The 18,599-nt window shown below is 45.7% G+C and overlaps 1 protein-coding gene across 3 annotated transcripts in view; it reads left to right on the top strand.

Moving 5' to 3' along the window:
• LOC140419086 (zinc finger protein 292-like) overlaps nucleotides 1-18,599 on the top strand; it is a 277,845-nt gene that overhangs the window by 104,932 nt on the left and 154,314 nt on the right. For all 3 annotated transcript variants that reach the window (XM_072502855.1, XM_072502854.1, XM_072502860.1), the window contains exon 2: nucleotides 10,163-10,317. In XM_072502855.1, the coding sequence (XP_072358956.1) occupies nucleotides 10,163-10,317 (155 nt within the window). The remainder of the gene's footprint in view (nucleotides 1-10,162; nucleotides 10,318-18,599) is intronic.

Raw genomic sequence — 18,599 nt, 5'->3', positions numbered from 1 at the left:
AATAGGTTGGTCACAAGGACTTTAAACTAGCAAGTTGGGGGGAAGGGAAGTGTAAAGCTATGGACAGTAGAATGGTTAATGGAGATCAAGGCAGCAGGTTACGTGACAGGTTATTATGTAGAGATATGGGTTCAAAGACGAGGAAAATTAGGAGAAAGGGTAAGAGGAAAAATAAATTGCAAAAAGTTACTGATCAAGGTGTTAGGATTCATAACAAAGACATAAAAAACAGCATAAGTGTACTTTACCTGAATGCTCGTAGTATACGAAATAAGGTAAATGAGTTGATGGCGCAAATCATCATGAATGACTGTGATATAGTGGCCATTACTGAAACATGGTTAAAAGATGGTCACGACTGGGAGTTAAATATCCAAGGGCATCAGACTATACGAAAGGATAGAATGGACGGTAAGGGCGGTGGTGTAGCTTTGTTGTTTAAGGATGGCATCCAGGCAATAGTAAGGGATGATATTGGTGCTATGGAGGACAAGGTTGAATCAATTTGGGTGGAAATCAGGAATAGTAAGGCGTAAAGGTCACTGATAGGAGTAGTCTATAGGCCACCAAATAGTAACAGGATGGTAGGGCAGGCAATAAGCAAAGAAATACCGGATGCATGTAAAAATGGTACAGCGGTTATCATGGGAGATTTTAATCTGCATATCGATTGGTTTAACCAGGTTGGTAAAGGCAGCCTTGGGGAGGAGTTTATAGAATGTGCCTGGGATAATTTCCTGGAACAGTATGTAATGGAACCTACAAGGGAACAAGCGGTCCTAGATCTGGTCCTGTTTAATGAGGCAGGATTGATTAATGATCTCATAGTTCGGGATCCTCTTGGAAGGAGCGACCACAATATGGTGGAATTTATAATACAGTTGGAGGATGACAAGGTAAAATCAAACACTACTGTTTTGTGCTTAAACAAAGGCGATTACAATGGGATGAGAGAAGAACTAGCTAAGGTAGACTGGGAGCAAAGACTTCATGGTGAAGCAGTTGAGGAACAGTGGAGAACCTTCCGAGCGATCTTTCACAGTGTTCAGAAAAGGTTCATACCGACAAAAAAGAAAGACGGTAGAAAGGGGAAAAATCGACCGTGGATATCTAAGGAGGCGAGGGATAGAGTATCAAGAACAAAGAAATGTACAGCACAGGAACAGGCCCTTCGGCCCTCCAAGCCCGTGCCGACCATGCTGCCCGACTAAACTACAATCTTCTACATTTCATGGGTCCGTATCCCTCTATTCCCATCCTATTCATGTATTTGTCAAGATGCCCCTGAACTGTCACTATCGTCCCTGCTTCCACCACCTCCTCCGGTAGCGAGTTCCAGGCACCCACTACCCTCTGCGTAAAAAACTTGCCTCGTACATCTACTCTAAACCTTGCCCCTCTCACCTTAAACCTATGCCCCCTAGTAATTGACCCCTCTACCCTGGGGAAAAGCCTCTGACTAGCCACTCTGTCTATGCCTCTCAGAATTTTGTAGACCTCTATCAGGTCTCCCCTCAACCTCCTTCGTTCCAGTGAGAACAAACCGAGTTTATTCAACCGCTCCTCATAGCTAATGCCCTCCATACCAGGCAACATTCTGGTAAATCTCTTCTGCACCCTCTCTAAAGCCTCCACATCCTTCTGGTAGTGTGGCGACCAGAATTGAACACTATACTCCAAGTGTGGCCTAATTAAGGTTCTATACAGCTGCAACATGACTTGCTAATTCTTATACTCAATGCCCCGGCCAATGAAGGCAAGCATGCCGTATGCCTTCTTGACTACCTTCTCCTCCTGTGTTGCCCCTTTCAATGACCTGTGGACCTGTACTCCTAGATCTCTTTGACTTTCAATACTCTTGAGGGTTCTACCATTCACTGTATATTCCCTACCTGCATTAGACCTTCCAAAATGCATTACCTCACATTTGTCCGGATTAAACTCCATCTGCCATCTCTCCGCCCAAGTCTCCAAACAATCGAAATCCTGCTGTATCCTCTGACAGTCCTCATCGCTATCCGCAATTCCACCAACCTTTGTGTCATCTGCAAACTTACTAATCAGATCATTTACATTTTCCTCCAAATCATTTATATATACTACAAAGAGCAAAGGTCCCAGCACTGATCCCTGTGGAACACCACTGGTCACAGCCCTCCAATTAGAAAAGCATCCTTCCATTGCTACTCTCTGCCTTCTATGACCTAGCCAGTTCTGTATCCACCTTGCCAGGTCCCCCCTGATCCCGTGTGACTTCACCTTTTGTACTAGTCTACCATGAGGGACCTTGTCAAAGGCCTTACTGAAGTCCATATAGACAACATCTACTGCCCTACCTGCATCAATCATCTTAGTGACCTCCTCGAAAAACTCTATCAAGTTAGTGAGACATGACCTCCCCTTCACTAAACCATGCTGCCTCTCACTAAAAAGTCCATTTGCTTCCAAATGGGAGTAGATCCTGTCTCGAAGAATTCTCGCCAGTAATTTCCCTACCACTGAAGTAAGGCTCACCGGCCTGTAGTTCCCTGGATTATCCTTGCTACCCTTCTTAAACAGAGGAACAACATTGGCTATTCTCCAGTCCTCCGGGACATCCCCTGAAGACAGTGAGGATCCAAAGATTTCTGTCAAGGCCTCAGCAATTTCCTCTCCAGCCTCCTTCAGTATTCTGGGGTAGATCCCATCAGGCCCTGGGGACTTATCTACCTTAATATTTTTTAAGACACCCAACACCTCGTCTTTTTGGATCTCAATGTGACCCAGGCTATCTATACACCCTTCTCCAGACTCAACATCTACCAATTTCTTCTCTTTGGTGAATACTGATGCAAAGTATTCATTTAGTACCTCGCCCGTTTCCTCTCGCTCCACGCATAGATTCCCTTGCCTATCCTTCAGTGGGCCAACCCTTTCCCTGGCTACCCTCTTGCTTTTTATGTACGTGTAAAAAGCCTTGGGATTTTCCTTAACCCTATTTGCCAATGACTTTTCGTGACCCCTTCTAGCCCTCCTGACTCCTTGTTTAAGTTCCTTCCTACTTTCCTTATATTCCACGCAGGCTTCGTCTGTTCCCAGCCTTTTAGCCCCGACAAATGCCTCCTTTTTCTTTTTGACGTGGCCTACAATATCTCTCGTTATCCAAGGTTCCTGAAAATTGCCGTATTTATCCTTCTTCCTCACAGGAACATGCCGGTCCTGAATTCCTTTCAACTGACACTTGAAAGCCTCCCACATGTCAGATGTTGATTTGCCCTCAAACATCCACCCCCAATCTATGTTCTTCAGTTCCCGCCTGATATTGTTATAATTAGCCTTCCCCCAATTTAGCACATTCATCCTCGGACCACTCTTATCCTTGTCCACCAGTACTTTAAAACTTACTGAATTGTGGTCACTGTTACCAAAATGCTCCCCTACTGAAACATCTACCACCTGGCCGGGCTCATTCCCCAATACCAGGTCCAGTACCGCCCCTTCCCTAGTTGGACTGTCTACATATTGTTTTAAGAAGCCCTCCTGGATGCTCCTTACAAACTCCGCCCCGTCTAAGCCCCTGGCACTAAGTGAGTCCCAGTCAATATTGGGGAAGTTGAAGTCTCCCATCACCACAACCCTGTTGTTTTTACTCTTTTCCAAAATCTGTCTACCTATCTTCTCCTCTATCTCCTGCTGGCTGTTGTGAGGCCTGTGTAAACCCCCAACATTGTGACTGCACCCTTCTTATTCCTGATCTCTACCCATGTAGCCTCACTGCCCTCTGAGGTGTCCTCCCGCAGTACAGCTGTGGTATTCTCCCGAACCAGTAGCGCAACTCCGCCTCCCCTTTTACATCCCCCTCTATCCCGCCTGAAACATCTAAATCCTGGAACGTTTAGCTGCCAATCCTGCCCTTCCCTCAACCAGGCCTCTGTAATGGCAACAATATCATAGTTCCAAGTACTAATCCAAGCTCTAAGTTCATCTGCCTTACCCGTAATACTTCTTGCATTAAAACATATGCACTTCAGGCCACCAGACCTGCTGTGTTCAGCAACTTCTCCCTGTCTGCTCTGCCTCAGAGCCCCACTGTCCCTATTCCCTAGTTCTCCCTCAATGCTCTCACCTTCTGACCTATTGCTCCCGTGCCCACCCCCCTGCCATACTAGTTTAAACCCTCCCTTGTGACACTAGCAAACCTCGCGGCCAGGATATTTATGCCTCTCCGGTTTAGATGCAACCCGTCCTTCTTATACAGGTCACACCTGCCCCGGAAGAGCTCCCAGTGGTCCAGATAACGGAAACCCTCCCTCCTACACCAATTGAAGGAAAAAACATAAAGTGGCAAAAATTAGTGGGAGACTAGAGGACTGGGAAGTCTTTAGGGGACAACAGAAAGCTACTAAAAAAGCCATAAAGAAGAGTACGGTAGACTATGAAAGTAAACTGGCTCAGAACATAAAAGCAGATAGTAAAAGCTTCTACAAATATATAAGACAAAAAAGAGTGGCTAAGGTAAACATTGGTCCTTTGGAAGATGAGAAGGGAGATTTAATAATAGGAGACGGTGAAATGGCTGAGGAGCTGAACAGGTTTTTTGGGTCAGTCTTCACAGTGGAGGACACAAATAACATGCCAGTGACTGATGGAAATAAAGATATGATAGGTGAGGACCTTGGGATGATTGTAATCACTAAGGAGCCAGTATTGGGCAAGCTAATGGGGCTAAAGGTAGACAAGTCTCCTGGCCCTGATGGGATGCATCCCAGAGTGTTAAAAGTGAAGGCTAGGGAAATTGTAAACGCACTAGTGATAATTTATCAAAATTCACTAGACTCTGGGGTGGTCCCAGAGGATTGGAAAGTAGCAAACGTGACACCACTGTTTAAAAAAGGAGGTTGGCAGAAAGCGGGTAATTATAGACCGGTAAGCTTAACATCGGTTGTAGGGAAAATGCTGGAATCTATCATTAAGGAGGAAATAGCGGGGCATCTGGAGGGAAATTGTCCCATTGGGCAGACACAGCATGGGTTCACAAAGGTTAGGTCATGTCTGATGAATTTGGTAGAATTTTTTGAGGACGTTACCAGTGCAGTATATGACGGGGAGCCAATGGATGTGGTATATCTGGATTTCCAGAAAGCTTTTGACAAGGTGCCCCACAAAAGGTTGCTGCGTAAACTAAAGATGCATGGCATTGAGGGTAAAGTGGTAGCATGGGTAGAGGATTGGTTAACTAACAGAAAGCAGAGTGGGGATAAATGGGTGTTTCTCTGGTTCGCAACCTGTAACTAGTGGGGTCCCTCAAGGATCAGTGTTGGGCCCGCAGTTGTTCACAATTTACATAGACGATTTGGAGTTGGGGACCAAGTGCAATGTGTCAAAGTTTGCAGACGACACTAAGATGAGTGGTAAAGCAAAAAGTGCAGAGGATACCGGAAGTCTGCAGAAGGATTTGGATAGGTTAGGTGAATGGGCTAGGGTCTGGCAGATGGAATTCAATGTTGCCAAGTGTGAGGCTATCCATTTTGAGAGGAATAACAGCAGAATGGATTCTTATTTAAACGATAAGATGTTAAAACATGCTGCTGTGCAGAGGGACCTGGGTGTGCTGGTGCACGAGTCGCAAAAGGTTGGTGTGCAGGTGCAACAGGTGATTAAGAAGGCTAATCGAGTTTTGTCTTTCATTGCTAGAGGGATGGAGTTCAAGGCTAGGGAGGTTATGCTGCAATTGTATAGGGTGTTGGTGAGGCCACATCTGGAGTATCGTGTTCAGTTTTGGTCGTCTTACCTGAGAAAGGACATATTGGCACTGGAGGGAGTGCAGAGGAGATTCACTAGGTTGATCCCAGAGTTGAGGGGATTAGATTATGACGAGAGGTTGAGTAGACTGGGACTGTACTCATTGGAGTTTAGAAGGATGCGGGGGGGGATCTTTTGAGACATATAAAATTATGAAGGGAATAGATAGGATAGATGCGGGCAGGTTGTTTCCACTGGTCGGGGAAAGCAGAACTAGGGGGCATAGCCTCAAAATAAGGGGAGGTAGATTTAGGACTGAGTGTAGGAGGAACTTCTTCATCCAAAGGGTTGTGAATCTCTGGAATTCCTTGCCCAGTGAAGCAGTTGAGGCTCCTTCTTTAAACGTTTTTAAGAAAAAGATAGATGCCTTTCTAAAGAATAAAGGGATTCGGGGATATGGTGTACGGGCCGGAGAGTGGAGCTGAGTCCACAAAGATCAGCCATGATCTCATTAAATGGCGGAGCAGGCTCGAGGGGCCAGATGGCCTACTCCTGTTCCTAGTTCTTATGTTCTTATGTCAGTCCCATCACAATTAGTCGTACGAGATCTGGACAGAAAGATGCAGCTGATACCAAGGATGGACTCCGGAGGAGTCCCATTGGGCAGCTCAATTGGTTAGGCACACAAACAAGACCAGATTCAACTTTTGATGTGCTGGAATTTAGTCTTGTTGTGAAATCTGAAGGTGGAGGACATCTCGAGACCGAATAAAACAATAGGGAGGTGTATACTGCAGTTCCCTGCTTTGGGTGATTCCGATAACATGGAATTAATCATTTTTAGTGATGTCTCGTATACAAACCTTGGTGTTGGATTTTCCAGTGCAGGAGGAATAATGATATTTCTTCTGGGATAAAATGGGAAAAGTTACTCCCTGCCTTAGGAGGGAAAGAAAATGAGTGGTGAAGGCCATACTAGCCACTGAAACTCTTGCTCTTGTTGATGCTGTTAATATCACGTTCAACGTGTCCCAGATCTTGGAGGAAACACAGTATAAAAGAGACCGATAGAACAATACCAATATAATGTTATATAGATAGCCGATCTTTTATGGGAAAATGTACATTCAATTACTGTAGTGGAGCAAGAAAAGAGCTGAACCGGTTAGACTGGAATGAAAGATTGGGGGAGCATTTGTAGCTGAACAATGGGCTACCTTCAAAACAGAAATGGTCCAGACACAGTCAAGGTATACTCCCTTAAAAGGGAAAGGTGGGGCAAACCAATCCCGAGTGCCCTGGATGAAAAAGGGGGTAGAAATTAAGATAAAAGAAAAGCTGATTATGACAGTTGTCCAGTAGAAAATACAATTGAGAAACAAAAAGGAATACAGAAGGTTCAGAGGAGAGGTGAAAAAGTACACGAGAAGAGGGATTATAAGATAAGACTAGCAGCCAACATAAAGGAGAATCCCAATGCCTTCTATAGGCATATAAATAGAGTGGTAAAAGAAGTAGGTCCAATTTGGGACCTAAAAGGGAATTTACACATGGAGGCTGGGGGCATTGCTGAGGTATTAAATGAATACTTTGCATCCGTCTTTACCAAGGAGGTAGATGCAGCCTTGGCCATGGCAACGGATGAGGAAACTACTGCCTGAAGGGTTTAAAATTGAGTGAAGGTTGAATAGACGGTCTGTACAAGGCACCAGGACTGGATGAGATGCATCCAAAGATATTGATGGAAGTAAGAATGGAAGTTGCAGAGGAGCTGGCTATAATCTTTGTCTTCCCTAGACTCTGGGGACATGCCAGAGGACTGGAGAATTGAAATCCCTTGTTCAAAAAATTGTGAGGATAACCCCAGCTACAGGCCAGTTAGTTTAACCTCAGTGGTAGGCAAGCTTCTAGAAATAATTATTTGGGGTAGAGTGAGTAGTCACATGGAAAAATGTGAGTGATCAGGAAGACGCAGCATAGATTTCTAAAGGGGAAATCATGTTTAACTAATTTGCTGGAGTATTTTTTTGAGGAGGTAACAAAGGGTCAATGAAGACTGCTGTTGAAGTGGTGTACATGGACTTTCAGAAGGCATCTATGCAGTGCTACACAGACTTGAGAAGTTATAGCTCATGGAATAAAAGGGACAGTAGCAACGTAGACACAAAATTGGCTGAATAATCAGGAAAAGAGATTAATGGTCAATGGATAGAGTCGATGGGATTAGATGGTTCCTCTCTTAAAAAGATCAAAAGTGTAAGGGTACAGATTTAAAATGATTTGCAAAGGAAGCAAATGTGAGAACAAAGCTGGTTTGGGCCTGGAATGCAGTGCCTGGAAGTGTGGTGGGGACAGGTTCAAGAAGGCAGTCGATGCAGGGAATGGCACTAAATCATGTTGCTTGGAGAGCTGGTGTAGACGCAATGGGTCATATGACGACCACCTACGTCTATTCTGAGATTCTGTGAAAAAGTGTGAATTTCTAAAGCCTTAGAATGGACATAGCCAGTTGGAGGGGAAAGAAATCTCTTAAGCTAGGCTGGGTAGATACAAGTCATCAACTGTCTGATTGTTTTATAAAGGGAATGCCTCTACCAAAAATTGAACATTCTAGGAGGTGGGCTCTGGAAGTTGTGGGGAATCTGAAGTTATTTTGTTGTTCTGTATCTATGTACCTTTATCTAAATATAATTTTTTTTAAAGAAAGAAAATCTTGACTATGCTGGTCCCTTTGAGTAAACTGGATCTTGCTTCAGAGTGATTTCAGAGCAGGTGATGCTCATTGAAGTTTGTACTCAGAGCTGGGCTTTTCCCGAATTGGGATGCACAGGGAGAGGATCCAGAAGGAAGGAGTGGAAACCAGTATTTATACTGAACTATAGTTGTGAATCATCAGAATATTTTCTGCTGCCTAAATCAATAAATGGATATTCACCTGTAGAACATTAGATGGGGGATCTTTTCTGTAGTCCGGAATATAAGTTGACTGAATAATATTAAGACAATAATAACAGAATATGCTGGATAAACTCAGGTCTGGCAGCATCCATGGAGAGAGAAACAGTTAACATTTTGAGCTCATATGACCCATTTACAGAACAGATCTGTAGAAGGGTCATATGGACTCGAAACGTTAGCTCTGTTTCACTCCAACAAGGCAGCCAAACCTGCGGAGTTTATCCAGCATTTTCTGTTTTTATTTCAGATTTCCAGCATCCAGAGTATTTTGCTATTGTTTGAATGTTCAGACAATGTTACTTTAGCCTGTTTATTCGATGGGGCTAGTATCATGGAAGTTATTATTAGGGGCAGCATGGTAGCATAGTGGTTAGCACTGTGTTTTCAAAGCTCCAGGGTCCCAGGTTCGATTCCCCGCTGGGTCACTCTCTGTGCGGAGTCTGCATGTTCTCCCCGTGTCTGCATGGGTTTCCTCCAGGTGCTCCGGTTTCCTCCCACAGTCCAAAGACATTCAGGTTAGGTGGATTGGCCATGCTAAATTGCCCTTGGTGTCCAAAAAGGTTAGGAGGGGTTATTGGATTAGGAGGATAGGGTGAAAGTGAGGTCTCAAGTGGGTCGGTGCAGACTCGATGGGCCGAATGGCCTCCTGCACTGCACTGTTCTATGATGCTCCATTGAAGCTATTTCATACCCCTCTTCTTTAACCATTTAAACTCTAACAGCAAACTTTTATCATCTTCTAGCTTCCCCTTAGATGTATCTATGCATTTCACTATTTGTGTTAATGAGTTCCACATTCTTACCACCTTCAGTAAAGAAGTTTCTCTTGAATCACTCATTGGATCTATTTATGACTAGCCTATATTTGTATCATCTTTTTGGTGTCTCCACAAGTGGAAAATTTTTCTCTACTTTTATCCTTTCATGATCTTGAAGATGTTGATCGGGCCACCCCTGAGTCTTTCCTTGAAAATCCCCAACATATTTAATCTTTCCTGACAAGTATAACCCCTCAGCTTAGATATTCTTGGAATATTTTTACATCTTTTCAAGTGCCTCTATAGCCTTTTCTATAATATGATCACCAAAACTGTGCATGGTACTTTCAAATGTGACCTAACCAAGTTATAACATCATTACTGCATGGAAGGAGGCCATTTGGCCCATTGAGACCATGCTGGCTCTCTAGAGCAATCCAGTAAATCCCACTCCCCTGCGCTGTCCTCGTAGTCCTGCAGTGCCCATCCAAGTTCTTTAATCTCTGCTCCACCACCCTCGTAGGGAGCAAGCTCCAAGTTATTACCACTTTTTAAACAAAAATTGCGATTATGGAATTTGTATTTCTCTGATGCCATCTGTTTGTGCAAATCGGACCTTTTGAAAGAGAATATGTTTGAATTGCCTGAACATGAACAGCTGATGTTGATCAAATGTCTGTGTTGCAATGCCCTAAAATCACTGAAATTTTAACCTTTCATTACAGACACTCGTACAGTATGCTGGGAAGTGGAAAATCTCTGATGATCCTTTGCCTTTGTTGGAAGTGTACACTGTGGCTATACAGAATTATTCCAAAGCACGGCCTTGTCTCACAGCTGAGTGTGACAATGTATGCTTTGTGCTTGACCGACTAGCATTGTAAGTTTTACCAGCAACTTAATTCAATAAAGGAAATTATGTAACTTGGTTTTGATGCATGATATATTGGTAGAAAGTTTTGGAACTGAAATTATATTATGTAGAAAATTCTTAGATCCAACTGAGTCGAACATGTAAATCAATGAGATATAATTACAAGTTATACAATTGCATATTTGGGATGAGAAAATGTAGGAGTCATCAGGTGGTGCACTCGCTTATGCACGTGCACAGTTTGCAGCACAGAAACGTACCATGAAACCAGTGGATTCATGCTGGTGCTTATACTCCACAAAAGCCACCTCCCATCTTTTCTCCTCTAAATTTTATCATCTTTACTGTTATCTCCTCCTTCCTACTGGTTTCTCTTTAAATACACTTATACTACATAGCGATTATCTTATATAGGTGGTCTTAGTTATGCTGAAAGAGAACCTTATCTAGGCCCACACCCCCATCCTGTCCCTGTAACCTAATATCCCCACCTAACCTTTTGTCACCGAGGGACAATTTAGCATGGCCAATCCACCCAATTGCACATTTTTAGACTGGGAGTAAACCGGAGCATCCTGAGGAAACCCAAGTAGACATGGAGAGAACGTGAAAACTCCAGATAGACAATGGCCCAAGGCTGGAATTGAACCTGGGTCCTTGGCGCTGTGAGGCAATAGTTCTAATCACTGTGCCACCCCATTAGTGTTCGTCACAAGTGGAAAGATTCTCTCTCTCTCTCTCTCTTAGTCTATCAAAACCTTTCATAATTTTAAAGACACCTGTTGGGTTACAACTCTCTGTTTTGAGAAAAGGCACCCAGCCCATCAATCTTTTACTGAAATGAACCCTGCATTTCTGGTATCATCCCTGTAAATCTTCTCTACACCCTCACCTGTGCCTCTATATATTTTTTTATAATATGGTGACTCAAGCTGCTTGCATTACTGTGAGATACTTTTTATAATATGGCGACTCAAGCCGCATGCATTACTGTTCAATTCGTATTGAGCGTAACTTCCATCCTTTTCAATTCTATCCCTCCAGCAACTAAGTGTATGGTTTGCTTTTTTCATGGCCTTACTGATCTTTGGCACAACAGTTAGTGTTGGATATATTTGAGTTCTTTCGCAATACTGGGTATACAAGAATGTGACGAAAGATGACCAAAATTTAAATTCATGAAAGCAAACAAGCAAGAGACTTTTCAATAACCTCTAACAAACAGCAAAAATATTTTTTCTGTGCTATATTTACAACATCCTTGAAGCACCCTGTGTAATGTAACATTTCATCACTTTCTTGTGATCTTTCGCATAAAAATCAATTTTTCTAAAAGCCTTCTATGTTGACTGAATGCCCTTTGGAACCATACCATGAATTGTATAATAAACTATCCTTCATATAATCTCATGTTAAATAACATCTAAAAATGCATGCACGACTGATGCGTTATTCCAGTGATGAAGATGTCAAGTACTTTCCCCTTTTTGTCTTCATTAGTTGAACATCATTATGCTGCACCTTGCAAAAGCTCCAAATACCAAAATTCAAATATTTGCTTGTACATGTAAATTAATCAAAGAAATGTTCAGGACAACTTGCAAAAAGTATAATATTATCTAAATTTAATAAAATCCCATCACCGAAGGGAAATACGCTCAAAGGGATGATCAGCGTTTACTTCAAAAGGGAAATAAACATGAACAATAGAGAATTCGCTTTCACTTCTAACTAGTCCTGATGGCAAACATAATGCACTAGGATACCAGCCACAATGACTTATCATGGTTTGCTAGTTTTGTATCTTGCCAGTCTTTTGTGACACATCATATCTTCTAACAAGGTTATTGGCTGCACTCTAGTCTCATGTTTTTCCTATTCGATTGTTTACTTCCTCTACGTTCTATTGAACTATCTTTATTACATGGAAGCTAATTTTTAAATGCCACTTTGGCATCCATCTTTGATGAAAACTGGAGTGTAATTGAATATTGCTTCAGTGTGTACAATGTTAGCTCAATATATATGATAAACATAACAAATTTTAAAACAATTCTAATATCTTTTACCCCATTCATAGGTTAGTTTCAAATGCAACTACGAGAAGTTCTCCAATATTGTGAAATGTTCTTTTGTACTCTTGATATCCCTTTGTTCCTCTACCCTACTGGGAGTTGCGTCTTCCAAATAATAAGCACCCTTCCTTTTCCCCTCAAAATCCTATCTTTCCCCACCCCCAGTTTTTTAAAAATAAATTTAAAGTACCCAATTCATTTTTTCAATTTTTATTTTAGGGGCAATTTAGCATGGCCAATCTACCTCCCCTGCACATCTTTGGATTGTGGGGGCGAAACCCACGCAAACACAGGGAGAGCGTGCAAACTCCACACGGACAGTGACCCAGAGCTGGGATCGAGCCTGGGACCTCAGCGCCGTGAGGCAGCAATGCTAACCACTGCACCACCGTGCTGCCCCCCCCCACCCCCAATTTGATGTAACCTGCAAATTTACAAATTGTGCTCTTTGATTCCATAGTCCATGCAAATTGAGAACAGCTGCGATCCCAACACACACCCTGTGGGACAACTCTTCCCACCTTCGTCCACTCTGCATAACTGCCCATTGTTGCCATTCTGATTTAGTCTTCAAATCTACTTCTGCAACTTATCCTTTCGGTTTTCTCTGACCTTATTCATTAATCTGTTTATTAGCAACTTAATGGAGGTCTTGAAAATCCAGATAAATTGCACCCACTGCACTCCCATTGTCGTTTCTCTTACCTCAAAAAAAACCCAATAAATTTGGTCAAGCAAAATTTTACCTTTTGAAATTCTCATTGAGTATTCGTTATATTTTTCATTTTGAGATGTTCTATTAGCTATTATTTTTCCTTCCACTGATGTTAATGTGACTGCTCTATAATTCCGAGTCCACGAATTAGGAGCAGGAGTAGGAGGCCACATAGCCCCTCAAGCCTGCTCTGTCATTCAATAAGGTCATGATTGATCTACTGGAACCTCAACTTCACTTGCCCACCTATCCCTGATAATCTTTATTCCCCTTGCTCATCAAGAATCTATTTGGCTCTGCCATATATATTTTCAAAGACTCTGCTTCCACCGCTTTTTGAGGAATAGAATTCAAATGACGCACAAGCCTCTATCTTAATGGGCAACACCTTATTTTTAAGCAGTAATGCCTAGTTGCAGATTCTGCCACAAGAGGAAACATCCCTTCTACATCCAATCTACTATGACCCCTCCGTTTCAGTCAAGTTGCCTTTTACTCATCTAAACTTCAGCCTAGCTTGTCCAATCTTTCCTTGTAAGATTACCTGCCCATTCCAGGTCGAGCTGGAAGCTGAACTGCTTCCAATGCATTTACATCCTTCCTTAAAAAAGCCAACCAATTCTGTACACAATGCTCCAGATGTGGTCTCACCAATGCTCTGTACAGTAGAAGCCCCCCCCCCTTGGAATTCTGCTTCTGATGACATTTCACTTTTCCCCGAGAAAGTCGACGCACAGCTGCCACCTCCAGGTGAACCCGACCATTGACTCTCTTAAGGCAAAATTTATCTTCTTGAGACTGGGAACCCCATGTCACTAACCAAGGCCTCTACACTCTGGGTGTGGGGGGGGCTTCGAGTCCCTCCACATTAATAAGGTCGGTCTCCGGGCTACCACGGAGGCAAAGGCCAAGACGTCGGCCGCTTTCGCCCCCTGAACTCCCGGCTCTTCCGACACTCCAAAGATCGTTACCTCCGGACTCGCCATCACCCGTGTTTTTAGTACCGTGGACATTGCCTTAGCGAAACCCTGGCCAAAACCCTCTAAGCTTCTGGCATGCCCAAAACATGTGGACATGATTTGCTGGGCTTCCCGCGCGCACCTCGCAGTCTTATCCTCTACCCCGAAAAACTTGCTCATCCTAGTCACTGTCGTGTGTGCCTGGTGGACTACCTTAAATTGTATAAGGCTAAGCCCGGCACATGATGAGGAGGTATCAGCCCTGCATAGACCCGCCTCTATCTCTCCTCCTAGCTCGTCCTCCCACTTGCCCTTAAGCTCCTCCACCGGAGTTACCTCTGCCTCCGAAAGCTCCTGATAAATATCCGATACCTTCTCCTCTCCCACCCAGGTACTGGAAACTACTCTGTCCTATATCCCCCGTGGTGGCAGCCGCGGAAAAGCCGGAACCTGCTTTCTCAGGAAGTCTTGCACCTGCAAATACCTAAACCTGTTCCCTGCTGGCAATTCAAATTATCCTCCAAGGCTTTCACTCTGGGAAAGCTCCCATCTATAAATAGATCCCCCATTCTTCTAATTCCTGCCCTTTGCCATCTCCGGAACCCACCATCCAGCCTCCCCGGTACAAACCGATGATTATTATAAATTGGGGTCCAAACCGATGCTCCCTCCACTCTCTTATATCTCCTCCATTGCCCCCAGATTCTCAGAGCTGCCACCACCACCGGACTTGTGGGGTATCGGGCCGGCGAGAACGGAAGAGGTGCCGTTATCAGTGCTGTCTTTACATGACGCCGCCTCCATCCACCCCCACACCGACCCCCCCCCCCCCCCAACCACCACCACTGCCCGCTCCCTTATCATGGCTATATTAGCCGCCCAGTAGTAATTGCAGAAGTTCGGCAGCGCCAACCCACCCTCCCCCTGACTGCGCTCCAGCAACACTTCCTTCACTCCCGGGGTTGTACCCGCCCACACAAAGCCCGAAATAACCTTATTCACCCGTTTGAAAAAGGCCTTCGGGATGAAGATGGAGAGGCACTGAAAGACAAACAGAAATCTGGGGAGGACCGTCATTTTCACGGTCTGTACCCTCCCCGCCAGTGATAGCGGGAGCATGTCCCATCTCTTAAAGTCCCCTTCCATTTGCTCTACCAGCCGGGATAGATTTAACTTGTGCTGTGCCTCCCATTCCTGGGCCACCTGGATTCCCAGATACCGAAAGCTCTTTCCTACCATTCTAATTGGCAGCCCTCCAGTCTCTTCTCCTGTCCTCTTGCCTGGATCGCGAACATCTCGCTTTTCCCCATGTTCAATTTACACCCTGAAAAATTGCCAAATTCCCCCAGGATTCGTGTAACCTCCCCCAACCCCTCTTGAAATATACAGGAGCAGGTCATCTGCGTAAAGCAAGGACCCCCCCCCAACACCCCCGAACCAGCCCTTTCCAGTTCCTAGAGGATCTACGGCCAGAGCAAACAGTAACGGGGAGACCTCAGCCGGCCGACCTCAGCCGGTTCGTACGCACACTCGCTACTGGTGCCTGATAGAGCAACCGCACTCAGTCAATAAAGCCCTCACCAAACCCAAACCTTCCCAGCGCCTCCCACAGGTAATTCCACTCCACCCGATCAAAAGCCTTCTCCGCATTCATTGCTACCTCCACCTCCTTTCCTTTTGAGGGCATCATAATAACATTCAAAAGCCTTCGAACATTGGCCTTGAGTTGTCTGCCCTTTACAAATCCTGCCTGGTCTCCCCCTATCACCCCCAGGACACAGTCCTCTATTCTTGTGACCAGTATCTTAGCCACCAGTTTGGCGTCCACATTCAGTAGAGAAATTGGCCTGTATGACCGCATTGCTCCGGATCCTTCTCCCATTTCAGGATCAATGAAACATTGATGCGACATTGGTGGGGGGAGGACTTCCTTCTCTCTTGCTTCATAGAATTTACAGTGCAGAAGGAGGCCATTTGGCCCATCGAGTCTGCACCGGCTCTTGGAAAGAGCACCCTACCCAAGGTCAACACCTCCACCCCATCCCCACAACCCAGCAACCCCACCCAACACCAAGGGCAATTTTGGACACCAAGGGCAATTCACCATGGCCAATCCACCTAACCTGCACATCTTTGGACTGTGGGAGGAAACCGGAGCACCCGGAGGAAACCCACGCACACACGGGGAGGATGTGCAGACTCCGCACAGACAGTGACCCAAGCCGGAATCGAACCTGGGACCCTGGAGCTGTGAAGCAATTGTGCTATCCACAAGGCTACCGTGCTGCATTAAATGTCTTCACCAGCAGTGGGCTCAATAACTCTGAAAACTTATAGAATTCCACCGGATAGCCATCAGGCCCGGGGCCTTGCCCGAGTGCATGCCGTCCAGCCCCTCAATTATTTCCTCAATCTCAATTGGGGCTCCCAGCCCTTCCACCAGATCCTCATCTACCCTCGGAAACCTCAACTGATCCAAAAACTGCCTCATCCCCCTCCACCTCAGCCGAGGGTTCCGACTCTTGTAGTTTAATATAAAAGTCCTTAAACACCTCATTCACCCCCACTGGGTCCAGGACAGTATTCCCCCCTCTACTCTTTATCATAGAATTTACAGTGCAGAAGGAGGCCATTCGGCCCATCGAGTCTGCACTAGCTCTTGGAAAGAGCACCCTAACCAAGGTCAACACCTCCACCCTATCCCCATAACCCAGTAACCCCACCCAACATTTAGGGCAATTTTGGACACTAAGGGCAATTTACCATGGCCAATCCACCTAACCTGCACATCTTTGGACTGAGGGAGGAAACCGGAGCACCCGGAGGAAACCCACGCACACACTGGGAGGATGTGCAGACTCCGCACAGACAGTGACCGAAGCCGGAATCGAACCTGGGACCCTGGAGCTGTGAAGCAATTGTGCTATCCACAATGCTACCGTGCTGCCCACTTTCCCTATCTCCCTGGCCGCCTCCCTTTTCCTGAGCTGGTGCGCTAACATTCTGTTTGCCTTTTTCCCCCGTACTCATAAATCGCCCCCCTTGCCTTCCTCAACTATTCCACCGCTTTCCCTGTGGTCAACAGCCCAAACTCTGCCTATAACCTCTGCCGCTCCCTCAGTAGCCCCGTGTCTGAGGCCTCCGAGTATCTCCGGTCCAGCTGGAGTATCTCCTCGACTAACCTATCCCACTCAGCCCGTTCTGCCTTTTCTCTGTGGGCCCGTATCGAGATTAATTCCCCTCTGACCACTGCCTTCAGAGCTTCCCAAACCGTTGTTGCAGAGACCGCCCCATATCATTTGTTTCCAGGTAGTTCTGGATGGATTTGTTAACCCGCCCACAAATTGCTTCGTCCGCTAGCAACCCCACATCCAGACTCCACAGCGGCTGTTACCCTCTCTCCACACTAACCCGTAGGTCCACCCAATGTGGGGCATGATCCAACACTGCGATTGCCAAGTACTCCGTATCCACCGCCCCCGGTATTAGCGCCCTGCTCAGAACAAAAAAGTCGATGCGAGAATGTGCCTTGTGGACATGGGAGAAAAAAGAAAACTCCTTCGCCCTTGGCCATGCAAACCTCCATGGATCTACTCCCCCCCCCCCCCCCCCCCCCCCCCCCCCCCCATCTATTCCATAAACCCCTTCAATTCCTTTGCCGAGGCCGGCCTCCTCCCTGTCCTGGATTTTGACCGTTCAATTCCGGATCAATGACTTGTGTTAAAATCTCCTCCCATAATCAGGTTATGTGACTCTTAAGTCTGGGATCTTACCAAACACCCACCTCATAAATACCACATCGTCCCAATTCGGAGCATATATGTTCACGAGTACCACCCGTTCCCCCTCCAGTTTCCCACTCACCATTATGTATCTACCCCCCCTTGTCTGACACGATTCTCCCTACCTCTAATGCCACTCGTTTGTTGATCAACATCGCTACCCCCCTGGTCTTTGAGTCCAGCCCGGAGTTGAATATTTGGCTAACCCACCCCTTTCTCAATCTCGTCTGGTCTGTAACCTTTTGGTGTGTCTCTTGTAGCATTGCCACGTCCGCCTTCAGCCCCCTCAGATGCGCAAACACGCGAGCCCTCTTGACCGGCCCATTCAACCCCTCTAACGTTCCATGTAATCGGCCTGGTCCCCCCCCTGGCTGACTAGCCATCGCCCTTTTTAGGCCAGCCTCAGGCTCGCACCCACCGCCTCCTCTAGCCCCCCCTCGGGCATTCGCCGTTCCTGACCTCCAGTTGTCACCTGGTAACGGTTCCTCCCGTCAGCAAAGCAGCACCCCCCCCCCCCCCCCCCCCCCCCCCAGCAGCAACACTAGAAACCCAGCCCCCCAAGTCAAGCTCCAGCTTAATACCTGCTCACCCCCCACTGTGCTTCATAACATTAGAATTGTATAAAACACTTAGTGTGTACTGGAGTATTGTGTGCAGTTCTGGTGACCACATTACAGGAAGGATGTTATTGCTCTGGAGAGAGTGCAGAGGAGGTTTACAAGAATGTTGCCAGCGCTAGAAAAGTGTAGCTATGAGG

This window comes from Scyliorhinus torazame, chromosome 1 (assembly GCF_047496885.1).
Source record: "Scyliorhinus torazame isolate Kashiwa2021f chromosome 1, sScyTor2.1, whole genome shotgun sequence".
NCBI lineage: Eukaryota > Metazoa > Chordata > Chondrichthyes > Carcharhiniformes > Scyliorhinidae > Scyliorhinus > Scyliorhinus torazame.
This window is presented reverse-complemented; position numbering and strand designations above follow the sequence as displayed.